We start from the raw sequence: 27,544 nt of genomic DNA on the forward strand, positions 1-27,544 counted from the left end.
TTTACAAAGACTACATAAAGATGCTGCAAAAAAATATATCTGATAAGAGTAAAGTAGGATGGTATTTTTACTAAAGATATTTGTATATGAGCATACAGCATTTGGACAGCTTTAATGCAGTATATTTGTTGAAGTTGAACACAGTCAATGGAATCAGTGGTGGTCACTTGTAAGGTTCCGTAGAGGCAAAACACTTAATCAGCCAATTGTGCCGTAGTTAGTATTACAGTACCAGGAAATTAAGTCTACGTGTCAGCTGCCTTGTACATGATGATCACTTCTGAAAAAAAAAAAAAATATTGAATTGTTGTAGATGCTGGTGTGTAATCTAGCCTTTTCCTGCACACATTAATTATTCTTTAAGCCTTAAAACGTCTGTTTTGGCAGAAAAACGCCAGACACCCTTCAGTATTCTAAAGACATGAATAATAGAGACATTTCTTTTCTCTGAGTGCTCATCTCATTGACAGGTTTGGTATGACGGAACATCAGCCTTGAAATGTGTCATTTGCTTTGACTCAATTCATCACTCAAGGAGCGAGCTGTGTTTTCTGAACATGTATTTGCCCCTCCATCCAGGGAGGTCAGAGGTCAAGTATCAGCGACCGAACACACCCCAGGAGCTGGTGGCGATTCATTGTCTTGCTCAAGGACACTTGAGTTGAAGCTCGTTGAGTCTGTGAGCAGATGCCTGTCTTCCAGGCTGATGAAAATCCTTACGCCGCACTTCTACCCAACATGTAATTTGTACATTTTCATATATACACTACAACCCACCCTCTTTAGTTTGGTGAAAACTCTCATCACATGTGGATGTAAGTGATAGCTCTTCTAGGAACGATGTTAAGGAAGAGTGAAAATAATATCTCCGAATTATATAATCCCTCTCTCTCATGTGTGGCCTGTCCCTCCCATCTGTGGCCTTACGGTGACACAGAGATGAAAATTCATCTTGCTCAGCCAAGCCTGACAAATATTCCACTCGTGAATGAAAAAGTTTTATTACCAAGCACGCTCCCACATGAATACACACTCATAGACACAGATGGATGCACAGATAAACATAGGTACTCACATACATGCACACACACCCATCTAATCTCCTGAGCTCCCAGAGTTCCTGGCCTTGGGCCATTAGACTAACCGAGTACAGAGGGAAAAAGAGTGAGAGACGGAGCAAAGGAGGCATGGGGGGGAGGCAGGGAGTCGGGGGGAGAGGGAGAGTGGCAGGCAGAGAGAGAGAGTAAGAATGAGATGAAAAACAGGAGGGAGGGAGGCGGAGAAAGGGCAGGAGACACGGAGACAGTGAGAGGGAGGGCCCTTGTCTTTGGGAAATGGAAATCCTTTACAATCTAAAGTGGTTTCCTCTCCCTTCCTTCCTCCATCCTGTGCTCTGTGCCCTCTCCCTCCCCCGGAGCTCCCACGCTGCTAACTAGAAAACTGTCAGTGTATTTAACATTGAGCCTGCTACAAGCTGAGGCTATTTCAAATACTATAGTTATGTTATTTCAGAGAACAAAGCCAAAGTTTTGCTTTCTTTGTTCAGTGACATGACAATCCATGAAACAAGCTCATATTTTAATGTATCTATATGCACCATTTCATATGTTTACATATTGTTCCAGAGGGAAACATCAACCTTTCAGGGACAAAAAAAAAAAGCAAATAAGCCTTGAAGACATTGGACAGGGCTTGAGGAAGTCCACAAAATAATTTAGAGGAAGTAAGACCGTCATAGAAATTGGGATCACAAGCCTGTCACATGACAACAGCTGTGTACAAACTGAACATAATCCCTGCAGACTGCAAAGAAGGACGACTTTATTTATTTACCTGTCTCTTTGTCTCTCACGCTCTCTACCTCTCTCTCTTTCCCCTCTGCAGAATGTTCCTGAAAAGAGGAGGCTGTCTGCTCAATCATCAGTTTAAAGGGGACCCCTTCCTTTTCTGTCAGCCCCAGGTTATTTTTACCCCCTCCCTCCACCCCCCACCGTGCCTCCTCCCATCCATCCCTCTCTTTTCGAAGCGAACTCTCTTTGCCAATTTGTACTCTCTTAGTCACGCTAAGCACTTATCTTGTCCCCAGTGAATGCCTCTGCAATCAAACCAACACTTATCCGGTTGTAAGGCATTCTAATGGCCGCCTGATAATGAAACTCCTTCATTGTGCGTTAACAACAGAGATGTATGAAGTCTACAACACAAGCAGTGAAATTGCTGATGAGGGTCACAGACTAAATATTGCCGATGCTGATGCAGCTGCTGAATTCTAAGTGTTCTGTGCATTAAATAAAAAGCATAAATTTACAGAGAGGTGGTGTCAGTTTGCATTTTGAAACTGTCTCTCTAATGTTTTGTATTCATAAAAGTCTTTTCTGGAGTAAATCCAGAGTATAGTGCCAGTTCCAGTGTCAAGAAGTTACTTAGAAACACACAGGCTCATTGATTTCACAAAATACACCCAGGATATAATACATTTAAAAAAGTTTGATACTTAGTTACCCACATTAGCCCTTAAAATGTGATTTAATATGTTAAAACCAGGCTGTAAACATTCTGTTTGAGTCGTATATCCCTATTTGTATTATTATAATGGCCATCAAATTTCATTCATTTACTTTTTATCTAATTTCAGACATGAACATGAATGGCAGATGCACAGGCAGTTCTGTTAATACTAAATTGGGTGAGTGCATAAATGCACATATTCACACTTTTTTGATGGCAGATCATGAAATTTGAGAGGTTGAAAGCTGGTGTTATTTCACATTTTTCTTATTGTCAACAAAATCCCATTAGAAGACCAAAACCAACAAAGCCTCGTTTGTAGTTTTTAGTTCCACGTTTATTCATTCTTTCCGAAGACTTAAATCATTTTTGAAATAGGCTAAATAATTGCCTCAAACAGCTGGGCACTGCAGTTTTTAGTGAGCGTAACTCAAACAAGAGTAAATAGTGTATTTGTTGAGGACTATTTTCAGCTGTGCAATAGTACACATTTGGTGCTCTAGTGAGTATTTATTGCAGCAGAGCTACTTGTATGTGGGATTGACTCAAAATAATCTACAGGGATAGTCTTTCTATGGGATTTGTTAAGAAAAAGAAAAATATAGAATATCATCACTTCAAAGCAGATATTAAGATTAGTTGTGGTTTATTTGTAAGCACTGCAATTAAAGGGCCTTTTCAGATGCAATGTGATCTTAAATAAAGCAGATTTTATTTTCAATTTGTAAATCATACTAATGAGAAGCATGAAGCCATAATTGGCAAACATAATAATCATGAGCTGGAGCGCTGATGCTTTACTAAATCCAGTTTCTTTAATTCCATTTCAAGAAACAGCAATGAAAAGATTTAATGATTTGAGAAGATGGAAGAATAACTGATAATTATCACTGGGTTAATAGAATCTTCCGTCTTCCCTTCGGCTGTGCTGTAATGATGTCAGGACAGGCATTTCGATATGCTTTCAGAGCTCCAAGCAATATTTGATTATGTGATGTCAAAGCAGGTACTGGAATTAAGAAATGTGTAAGATATATATATACCTGGTCATTTAAAAAGAGCCTACTAACTAAAGTAAAGAAGTGTTTTCAGGGGAGATTCAATGAAGTTTGGTGTTCCCATTATTATTTTAAGACATCATTTTGCATTAGCATTCCTGCCATTGCTATCAATCAGAGTGGCTTTTCCTTCACTCATACCGTTGAAGCTGACGTGCTGATTACAGGGCATCTGTGCTGTTGTCCTAAACGTCAGTATACCTTCGAGTGCAGCCCTAGCAGATGAGGGGCAATCATGCTGAACACATGCTCTTCTGTGCCTCTTCAAAAGCAGACAACTACAATCATATTGATTAGTGCTTTGTTCAGACCACTCCAACAATCAAGCAGACCCTCATCAGAAGACACTTGAGTGAGCCTCATTCACCACAGAGACTATTTGAAACGCATTGTGGCTATTGTGTGGCGTTCGCAGTTTGGATTTGGCCAATGACAACAATCAACGACAAACATCTTGATTTCAAAAGCTGCTTAACTTTGAGTATCATTGGGGTGCAATCCTGAAATCATCATCATAGAAAAGTTAAACACAATACAGATGCTCTAGTAGTGCATCGTTAAGATGGATTAAAGGATGACATGGTCATTAACGCAGTCAATACTGTTGTGTTGTGTACAGCGTGACAACACGCACCCTTACCACATAGCTTACCACACTATTCTGAGGCAAACACATGGACCATGTGCAGCAGCACACAGAGCTCAAGTTGAAGTAATTTGTTTTAATTTGACGTCACACTGTTGACGGACATTTTAGCCCATTGTAAAAACTTTTGGCATTGATCAATTGGGGATGCAAAATAAAAAGGACAAGAGGAAGGGATATATATAACAAAAGTGTGATTGGTCTGCCAAGTTTAATCAATTCTCAACTGATGTTTTCCAGACCCAAGTCTCATATCTAAATCTGAGTTTGGGAAGTATATGGAGCCTTTGCAAGGCCACAGATAGTCCCACAGGAGAAAGTCATTGGATCCTCACTCACCTTTGCATTGGTTGGTGTTCTTGTCCAGGATGGCCTTTGTTGACACAATCTTCCCATATCTGTAAAAACAACGATGAAATATTCTGATCAGTCATTATATCACTTTTGCTCTTCTAAACAGAGAAATATTGGTTGTTCTTTGAGTCATATGCTGCCTGGCTCTAGGGTGGCATTGGCAGTTGGATATCTGGACTTTGGTCCAGATATACAGTATATCAACAACTTGATTGCACTGAAATGTATCACAGACATTCTTTATGACATGAACTTTATGACTTTGGAGATCCCCTGACTTTTAATCTAGCGCCCATATGAGGTGTTCAAATTCAAATTTGTGGATTTTAACAACTATTGGATGGATTGCCATGAACTTTGATACAGACATTCATGTTCCCCATCTAGCCCCGTCACTACGTTAACATTTATATATTTCCATTACTTCGTTTTTTGACCTAATATCTGCAAAACCGATGACATTCCCATCAGTGTCAGCTTTGTTTAGGGCAAATGTTAGCATACTAACATGCTAAACTGAGATGGTGAATTTGGTAACTATTATTCTTGCTAAACAGCAGCATGTTAGCAATGTCATAGTAAGCATATTGCCATGCTAGCATTAGCATTTAGCTCAAAGCATGACTGTGCCTACGTAGAACAAAGAAGTGTCTAAATTCAAGTAATGTTACTTCATCTGAGACAATATTTTTGAGGTGCAACTGCAAAGATGTTTTTACAAAGTTTGAATGTAAGACCATAACACAGTTTTTCGGGGCGTCCGCAAGATGATTTTCTCTCTATGCTTCTATCTATTCATTCTCATACATGATCATACAGTAATCACTTGACATCTGTATGGCACCAAATCCTGCTTGGAGGGCCTACAAGAGAGACAGACAACCTCCATACCTCCGTCCTCTCCGCCAACTTTTAAAGTCTGTCTCTTTCTCACGTTTGACACCTCTGCCTCTCTCTTTGTCTTCTTCCCTTATTTCCCCATCCATTCCACTTCTATTCTCCAGCTCACTGTTCTCACAGAGAGAAGTTAATAATGTTTCTTATCAGCCCGGTCTTTCGGTCCTCCTGGAAGGAGAGGGGTGCGAAGACAGAAAAGTGAGAAAGAGGCTGAGAAGGAATGAGGAGAGACAGAGAGGAGGGCGCAAAAAAGACTGAGACAGAATTCTTGGATCGCTGAGATCAGCCTGGATCACTGCCTAGCTATGTGGAGGAGACTTTTTAATGAATGTTTTAACACTGCTGCACGATGACTGACTGGCTGGCTGAGTGCCTATCAAACAGATTGACAGACTGACAAGCTGGCTGACTGGTTAATGGCCACAGGTGAGGGATGGAAGCAGAGTCCCTCTTTCCTTTAGGAGAAAAAGAGGGAGACAACTAGGAGGGAGACAGGAAAGATAGAGAAATCAGGAGAAGATACAGTGTGGGAGGTTACGAGCCGAGAGGGTGAACAAAGAGAAGGAAGGGGGAGAGAGAGAGACTCGGAAAGAATGAGAAATAGATGAGGAGAGGGAGAGCAGTCAGTCAAAAGATAAAACGAGACACTGAAGGCGAGGAGGACGCGAGGTAGTCAGGGAGCGATAGAGAGATAGTAAGAGGTGTTTAATAAAGAAGAGATCATTTAGTTGTCAGCATCAGGAGAGTCTCTGTCAGCCAACTGCTTCTGTCAGTGAGAAGAAGAGAACAGAGACTAGCTCGCCTGACAGCTTCACATCATACTCTATTGGGACAGGAGACTTTAGAAGTAAAGTCAGACAAAAGGCTTTAAAAGGCTGCTATCACACATAACACGACAGCTCAGCAGCTTATGATCTTGAAATTGGTAGAGAAAAGTAAATTTTGCTCCATTTTCACACTTTCTTCTGCAAATTGAGATGTTTTACATCTTAATTTTATAAATTAAACCATTTGTGACAGGCTGAAATGAAATCTAATGTTCGATTTGTGTTTTTTTCAAAGTCAGGGCTTGTGGTAAACAAGTTCTTTGGCCTGTGGTTTGGGGAGCAATCCAACTATTGCAGACGTAAAAAACACTCTGAAAAAACAAGGCAGAACTAATCGCCCACGCATGTACGCAAAGACAAACACACATGCGGACGCGCACGCAAGGCAACGCCGCAGATCAAAAACACCAAAGCAGTAATCGCACACATTACACACACCATCTGGCAATACCCAACTCTTTGTTGACTTCTGCCTCAGTGTGATCCAAACTGTGTGCGTGTGTGTGTGTGTGTGTGTCAGTGCATGAGTGTAAACACCTACAGTGCATGAGTGAATGTGCCTGGTGAGTTAGTATGACTGCATGACAAAGATCTCATGCACCATGGGTGTTGTGGCAGCTTGTTTTTCCCGGCAGAAAAGTGAAACATTTCCAGACTGTTCCTATTTGTGTGTGTGTGTGTGTGTGTGTGTGTGTGTGTGTGTGTGTGTGTGTGTGTGTGTGTGTGTGTGTGTGTGTGTGTGTGTCGGTGACAGAGAAAGAGAGTGAGAAAGACAAAGAGAGAGAGGTACCTGGCCTGACACATTATGAATCTTGAGAAAATATGTTCCCGGTTGTCACAAAGTGGAAAACAAATACAGCAGATATTCAATACGTTGCTGTGTGTGTGTGTGTGTGTTATCCTCAGATCAATGTGTGTGACGTACAAGTATGAATCCACCTGTTCCTTCTCTCGCTACACAATCTAGCCGGACTGAAAAAAAATAATAATAGGAGGAGAGAGGAATGACACCATGGGCCTTGGGGAAATGTCAAATTACAGCAACACTGCGCCATCCGAAATGGTGTCTCCTTCTGGACTTGATTCAGTGGTGAAATTCCATTTCTTCCAAACAGCTACAGCAGTCTGCTATGAGGTGATGGAATGGAAGAAAGTATTGATAATAGATCAGATGACGAAGTAAGGAGGTAGAGGAGAGCATGGAATAAGAGGAGAGGAAAAGTGCAGAATGTACCGTTCCGTCTTAAAGTCCCAACTGGAACCTTCTCATTGATTCCAGCAGAAGCCTGAGCTTGTTGAAATAACTTCGACCCGCACTTGACCCGACGGCACACATGAGACACTCATAAATGCTATTCAAATACCTACTACATAACAAGGAGCCAGGTGGTTCGGGTTAGCACTTCCTTATTCCAATACTCTCCACTGGGCCAAAGGAACAGTAAGTGAATCAGTTCTGAAGGGGATCTGGGTATGGCATCTGTTTCCATTAGATGTAAATCATGAGTAAAGAGTCCATAATGGGACATAAGTGTGAAGAAACAGTGGAGCAATTTTTCACAGCTTGACCTGCAGTTCTGTAACCGCACTTCTTTCTTCCCTGATTCATAACTATAAGGAGGCTCGTCGAGTACATCAAGATGACATGGAACCGAAAGTTTATTTCCTGTCTGCTCAGTTGATTCCCATGACGATTGTTATTGTCAGTCATATTCAGATGACGACACCACTCTGATTCCCTGTGTGCTCAACAGAGCGTATACCTTAAGACCATGGGTAGTAAATAATAGAGAGGAAACAAGTCAAAAGTTAATATGTGATCACGTAACTGCTGAGAGAATTAAAAAGTTCATTTTACACTTTTCCTGTGGAGTGAAATCCTTCACATTCAGAGCTTTTTCTCTGTAGATAAACCTGCTGAAGTATCTACATTTTGTCAAGAAGTTGCTTTTATATCATAAAGTAGCTGGCTAGCCTAACACTTTCTATTTTCTTTGGCTCTATAGAAATGCTACAAAGTCCCAAAAAAACGGTACTAAGCTAGAAAAGAACTCCTCAGAATCTTTTTCAACAAGAAATGCGAGAAACAAAAAAACAGCAAGACAGCTGAAATTGACAGCATTTCCCAGACTGTCACGATTCGAGGGGGAATGTCAATGCAAAACTCCACCAAACGTTGGCAGTCTTGACACAATCTGGGTGCACCCTGGCTGTGTGTTCATGTGTGTGTGAAGTGTTAATGACGGTCCTCTGAGGGCCCCCACAGCGTCAGATCTGTGTTTTCATTTCCTTGTGGAGCACCGTCAGCCTATGGATGCTCACCGTTTGATGTCTACTGAACCACAGTTGCCACCCACCCACCCACACAAACACACGCACACGCACTATTTCTATCTCTCCAGGATGTATATGTGGACGTTCTGTGTGTCTGTACATTGTGAATGTTCTCTTTAAAGGTTGTGTTTGTGTTTGAGTGTGTGTGTGTGTGTGTGTGTGTTTATGTGTGCGCATGCATGATCGTCCACGCAGGTCGGTCTCTGTGTGTGGTATCCCCTAATTGGGGATCCAATGCAGCTGTCTTGTCTCTTGCACTTCCTTCCTTTTTTCCCCACTCTGCCAGTTCGACTCAGACAAACACAGAGGGAGGGACCGAGAGAGCGCGGTGCTTCAGAAGTCTTCGAATTCATTTCCCATAGTTTAGCATGTTCAGGTGCTATAAAGAAACGTAGTGTCGGGAGTGTTTCCGTGATGAAAAGGCAAAGTGCTGTGAATTCAGAAGATAGCTCGCTGTCACTGGAACATTGTTTATCTGCCAAAAGGGATTTCCATGAAATCCGTAGCCGTGAGGCACTCCGGTTGTGGTGCATTCAGGAGTTGGTTTTACACTAGTAGGGTAATACAGTGTGTAAACTACTCTAGGCTCTAGGACCATGCATGTGGTAAGGTAAACAATCGCAAGTACAACAAAAAAATAACATTAGTTTATTTTATTTTCATCTGATAGTACTATGGGGTAGAGTGTGATCTTTTGCCATCAAGATTAATGTCTGACCAAGTAGCTGGGTATTGCTCTATTTCAAACATAATGGAGGGTAAGATGAGTTTAGATGAGTTTAAACTCCGCTGGCCATAAGTCTCAAGAGAGCTCAATACTTCCTCATTTTGGGTCCAAATATAGGATCTTTTTATTATTGGTATTACAGTGGAATTGCCTCGTGTTGGCAAAGGATCGTGACTGTTGAACCTAAGGGTCGAGTTATGCGAGCAAATAACTACTTTGTATACGATCCGTTCCAAACGGACACACTTGAGAGCGGGGTGAAAAGCCAGCCACCGCAGAGAGGAGTTTCGGTAATTGTTCAAATGGGGAATGTGACATGTGATGTGTATGACATCGATGTCTACTATTCAAAGCCCTGCACACCTGTAGTTCTCCTACACAGGTGATTAGAGCTCTTCTCAGGACTGTGGGGGCATGTGCAGACTATGTTTTAATGGCATGTGCCTCACTCTCCAGTTAGTTTTGTTGCACCAGCTATGGTGTGGCAAATATCACTTGTATCTTGCTTACTGGTGCATGGAGTTGGGTGACCACATATAATTCCATGAACAGGGTGTGCAGGACCTTTTTATACTAAATCTGAAAATAAGATAAATCACGTTTCCTTACTTTTGCTTGTTTGTTTTGTTTTATTTTAAAGATCGAAGAAAAATGTAAATGTATTTGCAAATGTATTCTGCACTGTCTGCAGGAATTGTATCATCGTTTGCTATCTTGTCATTTGCTCACTTTGCACCAGCGTTTCAATCGACAAGATATTTATCTTCAAAATGGACTTCTACCAACAATATACTGCTCCTATATAAAAAAAAAAAAAAGTTTAAGCTGTATTACTTAAATGTATTCTTTTCCACATAGTTTTACTCATAAAACAGTGCAATAACTAAAGATGAATTCTGTCTTTGAAATAGTAGATAATACATTTTAGGACAGAAACATTTTCGAGGGTTCAGGTTTCACCTCAATCACCTGCTACCAAAACATCAAGCACATTCGTGTCGCATATACATGCTTTCGTTTTTAGTTTTTCAACTCAGCTGCTGAAGATTAACGAGAGGTTGTGAAGTTATTCAATGTTTTATATTCACCCGCAGTGATTTCTCCTTTGAGTGGCTTTGAGTGGTAAAAGCTTGTCTGTCCTCATATAACCCCTGCATCATGAAGTAGAGAATAGCAGATAGACGGACGGACGGACGGATAGATAGATAGATAGATAGATAGACAGACAGATAGACAGATAGATAGATAGATAGATAGATAGATAGATAGATAGACAGACAGACAGACAGACAGACAGACAGACAGACAGACAGACAGACAGACAGACAGACAGACAGACAGACAGACAGACAGACAGACAGACAGACAGACAGACAGACAGACAGATAGATAGATAGATAGATAGATAGATAGATAGATAGATAGATAGATAGATAGATAGATGGATGGATAGATAGATAGATAGATAGATAGATGGATAGATAGATAGATATACAGATAGACAGATAGATAGATTAGAGTAGCGTGTCAGTAGTTCGGGTGAGAGAGAACGACACGTGTGGGTATAAAGCGAGCGAGCAAGAGAGAAATTGTCCTTGTGCTCCCCTTTAGATTCTGATCACGTTCTGCTCTGTCCCCAGACGTTAAAAGTGTGTCCATAGTTTTGGCGACCGAGGGAGTGATTGGAAATGTCAGCTGACAACAGCACTTTTCACTGACACTCTGAGAACTGGCACAGAGACAGGGGTAAGGGTTGGGGGGGGGGGGGGGGGGGAATTAAGGAGGACGACAGAATACGAAGGGAGAGGATGGTGCTGGTGGGTGGATTGGCTCACAAAAAAGCCACGCTTGGTAACAATAAGGATGAGGATGACATTGAGTTGAAAGAGTGAGTGTGTGTGTGTGTGTGTGTGTGTGTGTGTGTGTGTGTGTGTGTGTGAGCGTCGAGAGACTGTCCTTCCACTTTTCATTGTAACTGTGTGCATGAATGAAATGCCTGTTTGTGTGTGTGCGTGCGCTTGTCTGCATGTCATGTCAGTGAGTGACAGGAAACTGCCATTCAGTCTCTTTCTGAAAGCCAGAGAGAGTTGGAAAGCCAAAGCAAAGACTGCTGCCCAACAGTACACACAGGCCCCACCTCCCCCGCTGACCTTTTCCTAAATGTTACTGGCCACTTGGCACACTGACTGGGCCTCTAATGAAACTTTTATTGGCCCCCATTTTTCACCCTGTTTCTCCAGAACGCCTCCAGGGCAAAGCTGAAATACAACAGGCTTGAACTGCAGCTGACACGCAGAAGGGCAAGGTGTGGTGTGTGTGTGTGTGTGTGTGTGTGTGTGTGTGTGTTATAGTGTTCACATTTCATTTTTATCTACCCTTTTCTTTCTTCCAAAATCAATTAGATCAATTATAAATGTTGATGAGATCATTTAAAGCCCTTACCTGCGGAGTATTTAGCACAATATATCATTCTCCAATTACATTTGATAACATCAGGTAATAGCTGGAGGCAAACAATACCTCCTCAGGGAGAGCTGGTTTATCGTTTGCATTACTTTTGGTGTTGACTCTGTTTGTCCGCGCGGGGACGATTGGGAATTAAATGTGTAGGATCAGCTTTTAGCACCGAGGAAGAGAACAGGATGAGAAGTGCCAAACAGCTGAAGTTACTGCAGTGAAGGAATAACCAGTATATCCACATAACTCATCAATATATACTGTATTATGAGGAAGAGCAGATACGCCCTACAGCTATAAGTATTGCTGTGGGTACGTTGTCTTCAAGTGTAATACAAGTCTGTTAGTTTTAAATGAGTCATCAGCACTGACCTGCTCACACTCTTTGCTGTAAAATTGATTTCTGAACTGTTACTGGGAGTATTTTGTGCACAAATCCTATCCAAGTCATTTAATGCAAAGTCTAGAAATAATAATCATTACGAAAATAAAGAAAAATATAATCTGCACAGAGCTTTTGGTTAAGGGTTTCATTAAAAGTTTGTATAATTATACTACAGAAAATCTCTCACCATTATGTATGTCTATGAAAACTACATAATCTATCTGAGAAACGACTGTTTTACTTTTCTATCTTCATCATTTTTATCTTTCTAATTCGATATTTTCAAACTCCATCCACTGAGGTAGATCAAGTCAAATGACTGAAAGCTCCAGCACAGCTAAAGAGTGGACCTCGTGGTAACACTGTTTTTGTCTAATGCTGTTTCCAAGGGGAACGTTTCATCTAAATGTTTATAGCGTTTTCAGTTTTAACGGAGAGCAATGGGGCATTTACAACACAAACTGTGTATAACAATCAGTGCTGCCAAAGCACAGTGGGTTGAAATAAACACTGGGTCAGAATTTGTTCAGACGTAACATAGCTGCTGGTGAATAATGAAAATATTGCTTCATCAGCTCCAAAACCACTGGACAAGCATTCTCCTGTATGCCAAACCACACAGTTTGGCCCAATTTCAAATATTTCTGTCCAGGACTTCGCTCAACTCTATGCAGAATTTGACCCAAACTGCCAACGGTGCAACCGAGACCCAGCAACCCTTATACATTCATTTTTAGGCCTGCCCAGATATGAGACAATTCTGGGCTGAGGTCTTTGAGAGACAAGGCCATGGATGGGATGGAATGCAGATGTTGGTGTACTATAATCATGCATAATGTGTAAATGCTTAAAAACCCAATAAAATCATTTGAATATCAGCTCCAATACCAATCTTGCAATTCAGTTTTAATATTCTTAGCAGTAAATTCATCACATCTCAAATTCTACTGGTATCACATGGTGGTATTAACTGCAATGCAATTACATTTCTATCAGCCTAATTTTACTAGCGCTATGATGAAAGAATGGAGTGACCTGTCACGCCGTAAAATATTTCTATGTTTAAGGAAGAAATGTCTCAAACCATTGGCATCAGTTATTAAGGGGTCTTCTGCTGATTGACAGAAGAATGTATGTGCCTGTCCTTGTGCAGCATGTGTGTGTAAATGACCTAGAGCGGATGGGTTAGGCCCAGCTGGGTTGTGTTTTTTCCTCTGCGGAAACACACGGGGGTTGGGCAGAGAGGTCAAGAGCAAACTGTTGATACTCATTATAAGCTGCTGTTGGACTCACGCAAAACTAATTGCCACAAGCTGAACTGAACGGAGCAGGAATGAACTGAGTTCAGCTGCACTGGAGGATGTGTCTGCAGAGCAAGGACAGGTTCAGATCAAGTTGAGCAGAACAGAATAGAACTCACGGCTGGCAGAGTTTGATGAGGTCCTGGTCGGTGGTGGCAGGCGGCAGGCCTCTGATGTACAGGTTGGTCTTACTAAGCTGCTCCACTAGCCCTCCTCCATGACCTCCTCCTCCTCCACCTCCTCCTCCTCCTGTGGTGCCAGGGCTGGGCGGAGCCATGGGCGGAGGGGGAGGCGCATAGGACTGCTGCAGAGATAGAGAGAGAAAAAAGGGAGAGGTCACTTCAGATCACAACATAATAAAAAAAAAGCCTTGTATGCCACTTTCTGTGTCACAATAATTAACAATTTCACAAAGCCAAAAATATATTTTCAATTTCTGTCCTTCAGTCCTACCCATCAAACACATTACTGAACATCCTTTAGAATAATCTCTTCCTGCGTCAAGTCCCGCACCAATATCTTGATTCAACAGGAAGAACAGGAAATTAAGGATTCAGGATGTGTGTAATTAGCAGTTCTCATTCTGATCAATCTGTTTTCATACAGGTGCTTGTAGCAACAACGATGCCACAATGTGCTGCATCTCACCAGTAACTTCTCCAGTTTTAGTTAGCTTTTGATAATGATGCAACAAATCCTATTCAGTCAGTGGCATTATCATGACTGGAGTGAGCTGCTGTAAGTGACGGTGCTTTCGTGTTATGGAACAGGAAATGTCTCAAGCCATTTAGTAGCTTTGTTGAAGCTGGAGAGGTTTGCAAAGTATTTTGAAGGGTCTTTTAGTCTAAACTGAAACTGAATATGTGATCACTTAACCTGTTTTCTAATGCAAGCAAACATTGATCAAATTACTTCACGATACTGTAAAATGTCTTAAACCACACAATACTGCATTGGACACATTCATTGTGCTTAAAATAGTTTCTGTCAGGCGTCCCATTATGGTGCACAAACCAGGCCAGCGGGTGTTTAATCCAGGCCTGGGACCTTTATCACCCCTAACTTACTCAAACGTTTCCTATCGGCCTCCACTGTCCAATTACACAGCTCAATGCTGACTAAATGACTAAATAGGAAGACCATTTCTGGCAGGGAAGAAAGGCAGTGCGAGGATTAATGAGTGTTTGGATGATGGGTTCAGAGTGCACACCCACCCCGGCCTGCCCGCTGCCTCAGACAAACTATTAGGTGAAGTTTGGAGGAAATAAACCAGCCTGATGGCTCTTATGACCACAGCGTTCAAATAGCTCGGTCTGCCTCGTTGTTGTTTAGAGCAAAACAGCGCACACTGGCGCGACAAAGAAATCTGTTCTCAGCATTGGTCGCACTGTTAGGCAAATGGGTGGAACATGTTCAAGAACCCGCTGCCGTTTGAAATGATCACAAGCCAGTTTTCACTGTGTGCCACAATGACGACAGAGAAACAGGGAAAGAAAGTAGAGGAAAGGGAGAGAGACCGGTGAGACAGGAAGTGTTTGCGCTGCGATGTACACTGTATTTGGCGGATGTGTGTGTGTGTGTGACAGGTTGCTGCCATGCACAAAGCAATGTGGAGCCTGAGCCAGCTCTGATATTAATCCATTACCTGTACTTCCCTCAACTGGCACACAATTCCCGACACACACAAGCACACTGGCAGACTGCGCTAACAGGATTCAAACACATGTACTGTACAGCAGACATGCAGCAGTAACAGGAGACGGTGCCTGTGTGGAGGAGTGCCATTTACTGTGCAATGCCTTACACTAACAGTCTAGAATGTGCCCACACACACACATAAGGCTACCCTGGGTAATGCTTCATTTTAATGGCTGTGACAAATACAACTTTATATTGCAAGTGACTCCTAAAACCCTTATATTTGCAGTTTGGTATTTCCTCCAGAACTTCTCCCCATACTGTGTTCACTGAGAAAATGTTGTCCATAAATGTCACATGTGCTCAGATTGACTGGTTCATTTAATGAATTAATCAAGTCAAACTAATAATACTGTAATTATGCAAGTCATTTATCAAGCAAAACTGTCAAAATTTGATTTTGAAAGATGTGTTGCTTGCCTTTGTCATATATCAATGTAAATTGAATATCTTTGAGTGTTGAATTACTGGTGCAAATTGAAGAGGCCATCATAGGCTCTGTGAATATGTGATTTTATAGATCAAACCATTAATATAAAACTGAAATGCTAAATGCTAACATTAGCATTCTAGCGTGCACACAGTGACATGTGCGAACATGTTGATTACCTGTTTACCATGTTCACCATCGTAGTGAGCATGCTAACATTTACTTATTAGCACTAAACATAAAGTACAGCTGAGATTACAGGGAATACCATTAGCTTTGAGGATATTTGGTCCAAAACCAAAGTATTGAAAGTATTTAAACAAAGTATTCCTGGGAATCAGCATAACAAACGCACTGACATGGCCATCACACGTCCCCTGGTGAAGAAAGCTCATAAACGGCTGTATTTCTTAAGGAAACTAAAAGAAGGCAAAATTCCTGTGCCAAGTTCTTGTCAACTTTTACAGAGGAGCAATAGAAAGCATCCTGACTGCAAACATTACAAACTGGCATGGGATGTGTACAGCACAAGACAGGAGGGCTCTACAGCGAGTGATTAAAACCGCCCAGAACATCAGTGGCACCCATCGTAAGAGCGTCAGTGATATTGGTGAGAAGAGGACTTCAAAGCATCTTCCTTCCTCCGGCCGGGAACTCCTTAATTCATCCGCCACCCAATATAGTTTGTTGTTGTTTGTTTCCTCTTCTATGTAGCAAATTTGGGACCACAAACTAAATTTCGTTGTGCAACTCTGTCGTACAACGACAAATAAAAACCTTATAACTGTGTATTGGCTAAATAATAAGACCTTATGATGGTGCTAGATGAAAAGTTAATGGATCCACAAAAGTTATTACAATTCATCCTGAGGGGACCTATGAAGGTCTGTGCCAAATTGAATGGCAATCCATTAAATAGTTTTTGAAACATCTAATGAAAAAAACAACATCATAACACCCTGTGGATCATCAAACCATTAAAATGTACCCTCTTCTATACAGTACGTGTACAAAATTCCATGGCAATCCATCCAACAGTATAGTTATCAAGCATGCCCAATACTTTGCACACACGTGAGCCTCAGAGGACCATCCCTAGAGCCACACCGCTTACATTTCTAAAACGTCAGCACATCCCGAGAATACAATTGAAATGTGTTAATATAATTACTGTGAAGAGTGACAAGCAAAAAGTGAACTCTGATATCCTGAAGCTGTATTCTTATTGAAGACAGTTTTTTAGTTGCTACAGACTAAGCAAAGCATCCAAATTCCAAATTCCTCCAGAGAAGCTTTTCAGTGCCAAACAGTGCGTGATTTGTACTGAGAGGATCGTGCACATTTTTTGCATTTGTGCCTGTGATCATGATAATGGAAACCTCACTGCTTCAAAGCCTGAACTGTGTCGAGGGCTGTTTTGATATGAGCCTTTCCTTTAACAACGGCTTTGTTTACCGACCACCTCTGAGAGATAACATGGATACATGTTTGATGGGAAGATTCAGACACATATAAAAGACCCCGAGCTGAAATCGGAAAGAGAAATATCACTGGAATAAAAAGCTGTAACATGCCTAGGATGAGACACATTGCAAACATGCCGGCACATTCAAATCAGGCACGCATACATAACCAAACTGGCCGCATTTATTCACACGCTCACTGTCACCCAGCCTTATCTAGGCTGGTGGAAAGCTTTCTTCCCACCGTGATTTGTGGAAGAGAATAGCCTGTTTTTTTCCACTCACACAGACTGAGATGTCCAGGTATGCACAAATGTACAAAATCTCTCCCCTTCCTCTCACTCGCTGACACAACACACACATACCTGATCAAAGGCCTTGCCCAGGGAACCTCTTTCAGCCAATTTGTGCAGCTGTCAGAGCCGGGCCGATAGCGAGCTCTGTATGTAATGTGTCAGAGACTGTGATAGGGAAATCCTTTGAAACATTGAAATCGCTCTCTCTCTTTTGGCAACCACGCTTTCTCCTCTCTTTTCCCTCGCTCTCTTGCTCACTGTCAAATTCCACTCCGCCATCACTCAATCTCTTGCTCCTTTCACCTCCATCCTTCCACTTCCCACATGCTCGCTCTATATTTCGATCTGCCTCCCTTCTCTTTTCCTCCCAGTTCCTCTCTTTTATGGATTACTCGGCAGTCGAGAGTGTGTGGACTGAAGGCTGCCTCTCAGCTGGTATTGTTGACACACTTAGTACAGTGGAGCAGCTCGCGCAGTGGGTAAAAAAGGCTCAGAGGCAGAGACACAAACTGTCGCACAAAGCAAACACAGTCACCGGGTCTTCGTAGATTTCATGCACGGCTGAGCCTGTGAGCAGCTACACACCGCAAAACATCGCTGCGCGGTGTCATGTATGTGCATGCTGCTGACTACCTAATGAGCGTATATTTGTCTGGATAAATGCAAAGAGGGCTGAGGGACAACAATTTCAGTGACTTGTTTAAAGCGCATCTCTAAAGACACCTACGATGACACTTCATGTCGTTTCTGTCTTTAATAGATCTCACTATTAATTCCAACAAATATTCACTCTCTATTTATTTTAAACAACTGCCGTCTCTGGTCTCAATTTGCTACCTTTCAGTTAACAAGCTTGTTAGCTGGGCCACTAATGGGACAAGTTCACGCAGTCTATTAAGAAAACATATTTGTACGATCATCCCCTGTCTCATAACTGCCTGCAAAACATTCCTCTTTGGTGGAGCAGTTAATATCCAAAAGAGGGTTGAATAAAAAGTTGATGTCGCAACACCAGCTGATAAGCTGCAATAGCTTCCTCCCTTTTTGGACTCTTCGGATCTACGTTTCCTCAACACTGTCAAAATGGCTTGCTGTCTAATTTCGACAAAAATTGAAGTTGACTCAAACAATTGGTGTGGATTTACTTGCCCCACAAGCCTTTTTTCATGAAATGTGTCCATCTTAAATGCTGATGCGACCGGGCCTCTCCTCTACCTATTCTACTTACCTCTTATCTATTTCCTCTCTACACATCCCCTACTTTATTCAGGTTAGAACACATACACACTCAGATGTCTGCAACTAAACTCACATCCGTGCACACGTCTATAGATAGCCCTCTTGTCCCTAAGGAGTTCTCTACTTTCCAAACAATGAGTAGCTCCTGGAGAGCCCTGAAATGGGTTTCAACTAACCCTCATTCCCATAAACACACACACACACACACACACACACACACACACACACACACACACACACACACACAACCACAGCTCAGTTTTTTTCCAGAGTTCCAGTAAAAGTACATTGACCTTGCTGAGGTTAGGTTTCCCTGAACGATTTTCGTTATTGCATACTGAGGCTTCGGGTGTGCCAGCGTGTTGTTGTTATATCCGTGCACATTTACCTTTGTTTGAGCTAGACAGAGATGCAGAGATAAAAGACCCACACCATTACAGTAATAGCCAACAATGAGTCCATTCATCTGCTGCTATAGCTATAAAGCTTGTCTGTACATTAACAAGGCCCATCTCTGGCAATATGCTCCTCCATGTGCATTTAATATGATGCGACAGAATCTTTCTCACTAATGTGGGCGTGTATGCGGCGCCATTAACGAGGATCAAACAGAGCTGCATTCAGTGTGAGTCCATTATAGACAAAGGGATGGAGAGGCTCACTAAGTGATGGTAGAAAGGAAGGAGAGTAGAGGGAAAACTAGTTGCACAGTCCCAGAGCGGGGGGAACTTTGGGTGAAAGGTAAAAATGAAGGGGTAAAGAAATAGGAGAGAGGAGGGGAAAAAAAAAAAGACCAGAGTAGAGAGATGGTGAAAGAGGGATTGCTGAAGACGAGAAATGAGAGAGAAAGGCTAAGGATGGGATAATGGAGAAAGAGAAGAGGGGGACATGGGAGCGCGGGTTTGCTCCGGCCTCTTCTGATGCTTCCTGAAACACAGAGGAAAGAATGCGAGCTATTTTTGGGTCCAGCGCTGAGATTCCCTCTTACTCTCTGTGCCTCTAAACACAGCAGCAGAAGGGTTTAAGGAAGAGCTTATGGATACATTGGAGTGGAAACATGGCTCCCGATATATACCGTCCTCATTTAGAGATTACACAAGCAGCTAAATTAAGCCTTGGCTGCTGTTTCTGTCGGAAAGGTTGAAAAGACGACAAATCGTCTTTTCAGGAATTTTATAGAAATAACTTGATTGGCAAACCGTCGTGTCCAGGTCTTGTTGGACTGGAAGATGTGGCCTTCGGAGTGTTGTAATTACCACGCAGAAAATAAATACTTTACATTATTAAAATGAAGGAAGGAAACATGGCGTATCTATGTTGGGGGAAGTGGAGGAGACTGCAGCAAGTTCAGTTATTGCTGTGTACAGGTATAAATAGCCTTCTTGGAGACAAGCCTAATGATACCCAACACTGGATACGTACAGGTTTCCAAGTGTCAAGTTGAGGAATGTGTAGGCTAGAAGTATAGCCTGTGATTAGTCTGAAGGGTAAATTATATGCGTGGGGAAATCACACCTGAGAGTTAATTAATAAAATCATATAAAAGTCCAGTTGCAAGAGAAGCTTGGAATCCCAGGAAAAGTATTTAAGTTTAAGTTCGCCCTTACAAGAACATCACTATTAACCACACAGTGTCTGCATGTTTCATTAATGTAAATCAAAGACCTCTTTTCATGCCAGTTACAGTAACGTACCTGAATAAATCTGCAGTTAAAATGAATGGCAAATATTTGTCACCGGACAACATACCACACCGACCGCTGTATTTAATGAGTGTAACACTAGATGTAAGCATACCCCTGAGCTAATACAGACATAATTACTGTAATTTAAGTCTGCTGAAGTTTCACAGGACCTGCAGACACTCTGCAGTTTTTCGAGGCAGAAATAACTGGATATCATGTTTTACCAGGGTGTCTGCAAGTTTCATCACACTCGATTTCAGATGCTTGAAAGGTCAATCAGAATGGAAAAAAAGATCACTTTAATTAGCAATGCAGAAAAATGGACCAATCAGAATATTGTCTGCATGGCCTATTTTCTTTTCTCATCAGAAGATCAGTGCAGCGGGAAAACCACAACATTTCTACGGCTTATAAAATGAAGTTTAAGAAGTAACGTGAAGCAGTATATTTAACTGGATTCTGTCAGAGTTCTTCTGGAAATAGGGTCTTTGTTCCTGCATTTTGGAACGAGCAGTGCGATGAAGCCACTTACACTAATGCTGATCTCTCGTTCTGCTGTCGAATGCCTTCTGCCTGTTCATCCAACCGCCATTACATTTCACGTGCTTCCACACTTTCTGTCTCGCTAGTCTTCGTCTTTATTTCTCACCTCTCCCCTAATTTCCTTTCCTCTCCGCTCACAATCCCCTTCCCAAATGACTCCCCCCCCCCCCCCGCCCCCCCCCCCCCCCCCCCCTGTTTTCCTCTGCCTCTCTGGAAGATCAGGTAGTCTAGGTTGCTTCCCAGTGGAACGCCGTGTTCCAGTCCTCCACCTCTCTATCTCTCTTGTTAACATCAACAACACTTGGACTGTCATAAACAAGTTGCACAAACATCCCAGGGGGACATCGAGTTTGGGCCTGGTGCTGACCGACCTGGTGGGAGATAAGGAGATGATGGAGGGGCTGTGGTGACGCTGCTGAACTCTCAGCGAATTCCTGTGGCTGTGTTTTCGAGAAGGTCAGAATGAGGGGCGGTGCAGGGCTATGAGTGAGTTTACAGAAGAGCTGTTTAACTTGAGATTGATTTGAATCTGTGTTAGGCTACACGGCTATTGTTCTTGGGGTCAAGGCTGTGTGTGAGGAAAAAACCCCCACCAAAATGAGGTTGTGCAATGACTGTCTATATTTGGGTATATTCTGTGTGTGAAAGTCTATCTGTTCACATAATGTATTTCTGTGGATGAATTGTGGGTATGTGATTACCTGGCTAAGACAGTGCTTCCAAAAAAGTCTTAACAGTGCATGTCTCCCAACAAATACAGCCACCTAGTAGGTTCCAGTGTTTCATCAGTTTAAATGTCCTTACTGGGATCGTGGCCTCGGATTTTGCCAATGCACATGAGTCATATTTTGAACATATACACTATGCAAATGTTGAAGCTATTTTCTTGCATACGTGTTGCCTTTGCTGTCTGAAGCAATCACAGTCACTAAAAAGTCCACCTATGCTAAAGCAGCTGATTTTGCACTCTCTTTTTAACCCAAACACCTTTCTCCTGAGTGAAATCATTCCACTGCGTTACACATCAAAACCTACCGCGGCGATTTTTCCTTCACCTCTCTGAGCATATTCCCCCGCCCAAAAAAATATCATATGCTACATTTTTCATTTTTAATTGCATGACCTCTAGCATGCAAGTTACAAAAAGGGGGGAAAATGCATAAGAGGAGCTTTGCACAAAGCTCTTTTATTATGTATATTTATGCAAATGATTAATTAGTTTATTCAAGAAAGTCTCTCTCGCTCCTCCTCTTATTGCCCCCTGGTCAGTGTTTCAACCCGGCAGTATGCATGATCAGCGGCAGCAGACGGGGTTTGTGATTGGTTTTATACAGAACTATATAAAAGTATGGAGGCTTCATTGTTCTTTAGTGACTCCCCTCAAAGTTTCGACTGAAGTTTCAACTGCAGCAGTAGTTCTCCGTCAATGCTAATGAACTCCCTTTTAGGTGAACTATAAATTCCTACCTGCCGCTTATCATCCAGCAGCGCTTATACCCTGCTTAATGTTATTGTCTTCTGCTTGCATATTAATAATATCTTCCTGCCCTCTCGTGCCCCTCACCTCTTCGCTGTTCCGGTCAAACATTTTCTTTCCTCCTCCTCCAACATAACTTCATCTCCTCGTCTTTTGTCTTCTACTTTCTACTCTTCTCCAGCCTCTGCCCTTTCTTCTTTTCCTGGTCCATCATCTCTTTTCCTCTAGTCTCATCTCCCCCCCCCCCCCCCCCCCCCCACACACCTCCTCTCCTGTCCTCCAACACCGTGCAGGAGATTAAAATATGAGGAAACAATCAAACTCTGGCTGATTTGCATATGAACAGGGGGCCGACGGGCAACTGCAGAGATGACAACAGAGCCCTGGAAATCCACCGCGGAGCTTTTTTCTTAATCCCAGGAATGACTTTTTAGCGTATTCCGTCGAACGAGACAGAGCAATCCTCTGCCAGTCCTTTCAGGCAGTCAAATTACCATCAGAATAAGAGGGCACAAGAATAAGACAGAATGCTTATATAGCGTCAGGTCAAAGAATGGAGACTATAGAATAAGTGTGCAGACAGAATAATGTTTCTCCACGGCAACAATGAGAAGCTGAAAAGATAGGAACTGCTGTGTGTGTGTGTGTGTGTGTGTGTGTGTGTGTGTGTGTGTGTGTGTTGGGTGTGCGCACTTGTGCGTTGGGTTCCTCTTCTTACAGCAGCAATGACGAACTGAAAAGATAGCAACTAGCAGGTGTGTGTGTGTGTGTGTGCAATTGTACTGTATGTTTTAGGGGGGTTTACTCTCATTAGCATTCAATTAAAATGTCTTTAAAAGCCTCGCCACATCACATGTCGAGATATACACTATCGCCTATTATGTGGACGTACAACGCAACAGGACAGGAGATTGCAACATATCACACTACAAGAGCCAGCTCAGAAATAATATCAGGTGTTAGTGATTAGATTATGTTGTGAAAGTCTATTGCAGAGGTGGAAGTTATGGAAAAGCATAGTAGGTACCAGTCTATATTACCTATTATTTGTTAAAGTTGCTGTTCAGATATTGCGTACCAGGAAAATATCCTCATAATGAACCACACATTTTCAAGGTGGTACCATAAGATGCATAGAAAAATAAAAAAAATCATGTAGCAGACCGCTTACTTCAAAACATCACATAAATCACTAAATAAACCTGGCAGTTGTAACAAGAGTCTGAAGCCATGCTAGCAGCTCTGTGAGGCTGTACTTTGGCACAGCCATGCTTTGAGCTAAGCGCTAATGTTAGCATGCTAACATGCTCACAACGGCAGTACTATTCTCAAAACATGTAGCAGATATAATGGTACCGTGTTCACAACATGCAACGTATTTTGTAATTAGCACTAAACATAAAATAGAGCAACATAATCATTTCTATAAAAATGTTGAGACTATAGCCTCCAAACACTTACACGGCTAGAAATTAGCTAGCAAACTCGAGAAAAACTACGAGCTTTTGTTATGAGGAACATATATACAAATAACCGAGAAGTATGAACCTCCATCCTTCAATCCAGCATTCAATTCTCGTACATTTTTGAGCCGAGAATTAGGAAAGTTATAAATACACATGCATCTCAATTGTAGGATGTGTGTTGGCACTCAGCAACAGGACACAGCTGAGTTGCATTGTAAAGCAAATCCAAGGTGGATGTATTCTATCAACATAATCTATGTTAATGGAGTCATATGAAAACACTGTAAACAAGAACTCCTTTTTAAGGTCATCTCACTGATCTATGGAAGCAAACAGAGACATGTGATGGTGCAGTGGGCGTCTGCACATAATCAACCCGTGATCCTGCATGGGTACTTCAGGGGTTACCGGTAATTTCACTTGTTAAGTGAAGCAATGTTGCGGCGTCAATGCACCACTACACAGTCTCGACTAATGTAGTAACAAGGTTCAATACGCCTCTCTCCTCCAGATCGACCAGGTCTGATTCAAACACACTTGTCTCCACCTTGTCTGATCCCGGGGTCACTGACAATTCATTATTACTCCGCATCCTTCCCTCACTGTGTCCCCCTTTTCCTTCCTGTTTCTCTCTCTCTGCTCTAATTAAATTCCTTCATCAAATCTGAGAGGAGCAAATATTCAGGGTAACAGAGAAGAAGAGGGAGGGGCAGAGGGATGGAGGCAGGGAGGAAGAGATCAGAGTGTAAGAACACATCGAGTGGAATCCAAACCCGCTGACTGGGATCAGATGATGAACTGAGGATATCTGGGGGGGGGGGGGGGAATCCATAACAGGGCATCGTAAAAGAGGCAGAGCTCAGTCAATCATTAGGTTCTTTATTTCTCAGGTTGAAGATTAGACAGAAACGTCTGATAAAAATGTGGAAGCGATAAATACATAACACAGCTAGACTAGAGGGGCAAAGTGATGTGACAGACACACATGACACGAGCAGTGGAGCCGGATCAGTGAGTCACAACTTAAAACCCGACCATTCCAATAAAAAACAGATACAATATATATCATTGCCTTGCCAGAAACCCTTGTCAAACCATTACATGCACTAAAGAAAACCAATCATACACATTTAAAGCATCATATCTGCATCCAATAAGAGATAAAAAGATATGGGGATAAGATAACATGGGCTATCGCAAACCCACTCAATATCAAGGTCAGGAGGTGCTCCTCTCTGCCTAGCAACGATTGAATCAATCAAATAGTTCTCAAATTAAAGTCAGAGTCAATAATATGAGTTAATATGAATGTTGTATCTGTGTTTCTGACCATAAAATTATATCTATTTGGTAATATTGTTTTCACAATATTTTTAAAAACACGGCAAATGTTGACATAAGCAGACCAAATTTCCTCTTCTAGCCCAATCAAAAAATGCCCAATTGGGCAGAAACCAGCCCCATCTGACAACACTGGAAACGAGTAAGGCCCGACTGGTTTTACGCTTGGTATTTTCATTCAGAAATGCCCCCACACTCTACTGTTGCAATGAAACTCACAATTTATATTCTGTGCACTGTGTTCCAACAGTATGCTAATAGAGTCAACTGCCAAAACAAATTGCATCTGGATTATGACGAGCCACTGGACCAATATGAGGCGATGCCGCGCCATTTTCCACAGGAAATTCCATTTGCTGGAATCCTAAATGACAGCATGAATGAAGTGTTAAATACATTTAAACCATTTCAACTCTCCCTCCTCTTTTGTCCCTGTGAGAGATGATACACAGCAGCTCACATTTATATTTTAGAATTCAGTATTGAACAATTCATCAAATCAAAAAAAGGGACATGGTTCGCCCGTTTAAAAAAACAATCGATGTATTCACCGATCATTACAGAGACAGTTTGTGTGCTTGGATTGATTTAAAGGCCTGATGAAATTACCTGGAAAAGGTTAAAAGTATCCATTACTGGCTAACATGCTTTTACTATTGAACAAAGGGGGAATAAGGGGAAACGCAGCTGCATAGAGCAACAATCAAGCCCAACTGTATCCTGAAGGCATTAATATACCAAAGTATCCAGTGAGGGAAAACACATCTTGAGAGATAAATATCCCAGTGAACAGACACGAGTTACAAACTATACTTGCCGTTCCTTTTCTTTAGCCTTGTGAGAAGATGAGAGTTTTGATTTTAAAACGCAAGTTTAGGGACAACCAAAACATGACACCTGCTTTTTGTGTTTACATTTTAAAATAGAAGAGTAAAAAGAACTAGAACAAATAAAAAATCCACCCATAATCTTTTAGAGGTTGTAAGGGACGCTGGTAAATAGCGAAACAAAAGGGGTTGCCGAGAATAAAAACAGAAGCAAGCGAAGGCAAAGAAAGAGAAGACGTTGTGAGGGAAGGAAGGCCGGTTTGACGCAAGTAAAGGAAGGTTGGAGAAGAGAAGAGAATAGCAGAGGAGGGAGGAAAGGCCACCAGAGAGGTCACTTCTGCTGTTAATAATTTATCCTTTAAAAACCAGTCTGAGGCTTTAATTGGTGCTGTGGCTTAATCCTGAAGCACACATACACACACACACACACACACACACACACATACACACACACCTTGGGGAGCCTCTTAGCAGCTGTGCTCCAGCTAAATTGGCTGCAGTGTAGTGGCGGCAGCGTCGAGTTCCCTCCAGGTATAACGCAGTCAGCCAAAACAGCAATAGCGCTCGCCTGACAACCCTGTCTCATGAATCTGGGCGTGACACTTCTCAGCCTCCGTCCGTCTCACGCTCGCTGTCACGCTTTCGAAACAAATCTTGCGGCGAATCAAAGCGACAAGACGCTAGTCCCCTCGTATGGCTGTTAGCTAGATAAACACTCGGCTCACTTCAGTTGTAATCTGCGTTCAGCTGAGGAAGACGTTCGACGCAGCATCGGGATTATTGTCATTCATTGATTTAAGGCTTGGTTTTGCATAGAGGATACAGCCAGGAATCAAATTAGCCTTTTCAGGACTCAAGGCTTTACTATTGTCGGAAATATCAGGGAATAATATGTGTGTGTGTGTGGGAGGGGGGGGGGGGGGGGTCATTATTGTCATGTAATAGCCTCATAAAAGCAAATGTGTTCTTATTTTTACTACAGCAAGAGCCTGTTTATTTACCGTAGCCTCTCTGTGCCAATATGAGTGAAGCCCTTTCCTAACATTTTAATCTGCAGTTTATCAGGTATCAATGAGGAAAATTAGAATGTCATTTTTTTTTTTAAATAGTTAACTGGCATCCTGTTCATCAAATAGCATCAGTGTTAACACAACGCCTTTTTCAACAACAGACACCGAGGATGTCCAGGATGTGACTGTGTGCAGACGTGCTTCAGTTGTGTCGTAAAGCAAACCAGAAGTCAGCAAATTGTGTTGGAAGATCGTTCTGCTCGTGAACCCTGTGAGATGCCACCAGGGTAAGGTGCTATCACCTTGGGATGCTCACTCAAGGGATGTAAAGCTAAAAAAAAAAACACGAGGGCCATAGTTGAAGACAGCATCTTCGCTTCATTCATCTTCATTGGTTTGTATGTTTCTGATACTCTCATTCATGCTGCGCGGACACACTGAAAAAAAACCTAAATCCACAATAAATGTAAATGCAGAGTGTTTAACATTTATCTCTCCCAACATTGCCCTCACTAAACAGCGTCCAGCTGAAGGCACTCTGGCAGCATCATATCTGTGCCTGAAGGTTGATGAGC

The 27,544-nt window shown here is 42.1% G+C and overlaps 1 protein-coding gene across 2 annotated transcripts in view; it reads right to left on the bottom strand.

Annotated features, from left to right (window-relative positions):
* Window positions 1-27,544, bottom strand: part of LOC306700085 (RNA-binding motif, single-stranded-interacting protein 3-like) — a gene marked incomplete at its 3' end in the record, with an annotated part of 105,702 nt that overhangs the window by 61,526 nt on the left and 16,632 nt on the right. For both annotated transcript variants that reach the window (XM_079164985.1, XM_079164984.1), the window contains exons 2-3: window positions 13,614-13,798; window positions 4,552-4,610 (exon numbers count right to left, since the gene is read on the bottom strand). In XM_079164985.1, coding sequence (XP_079021111.1) covers window positions 4,552-4,610; window positions 13,614-13,798 — 244 coding nt within the window. The remainder of the gene's footprint in view (window positions 1-4,551; window positions 4,611-13,613; window positions 13,799-27,544) is intronic.

Source organism: Pholis gunnellus, assembly GCF_910591455.1.
Source record: "Pholis gunnellus genome assembly, chromosome: 8".
Taxonomy (NCBI): domain Eukaryota; kingdom Metazoa; phylum Chordata; class Actinopteri; order Perciformes; family Pholidae; genus Pholis; species Pholis gunnellus.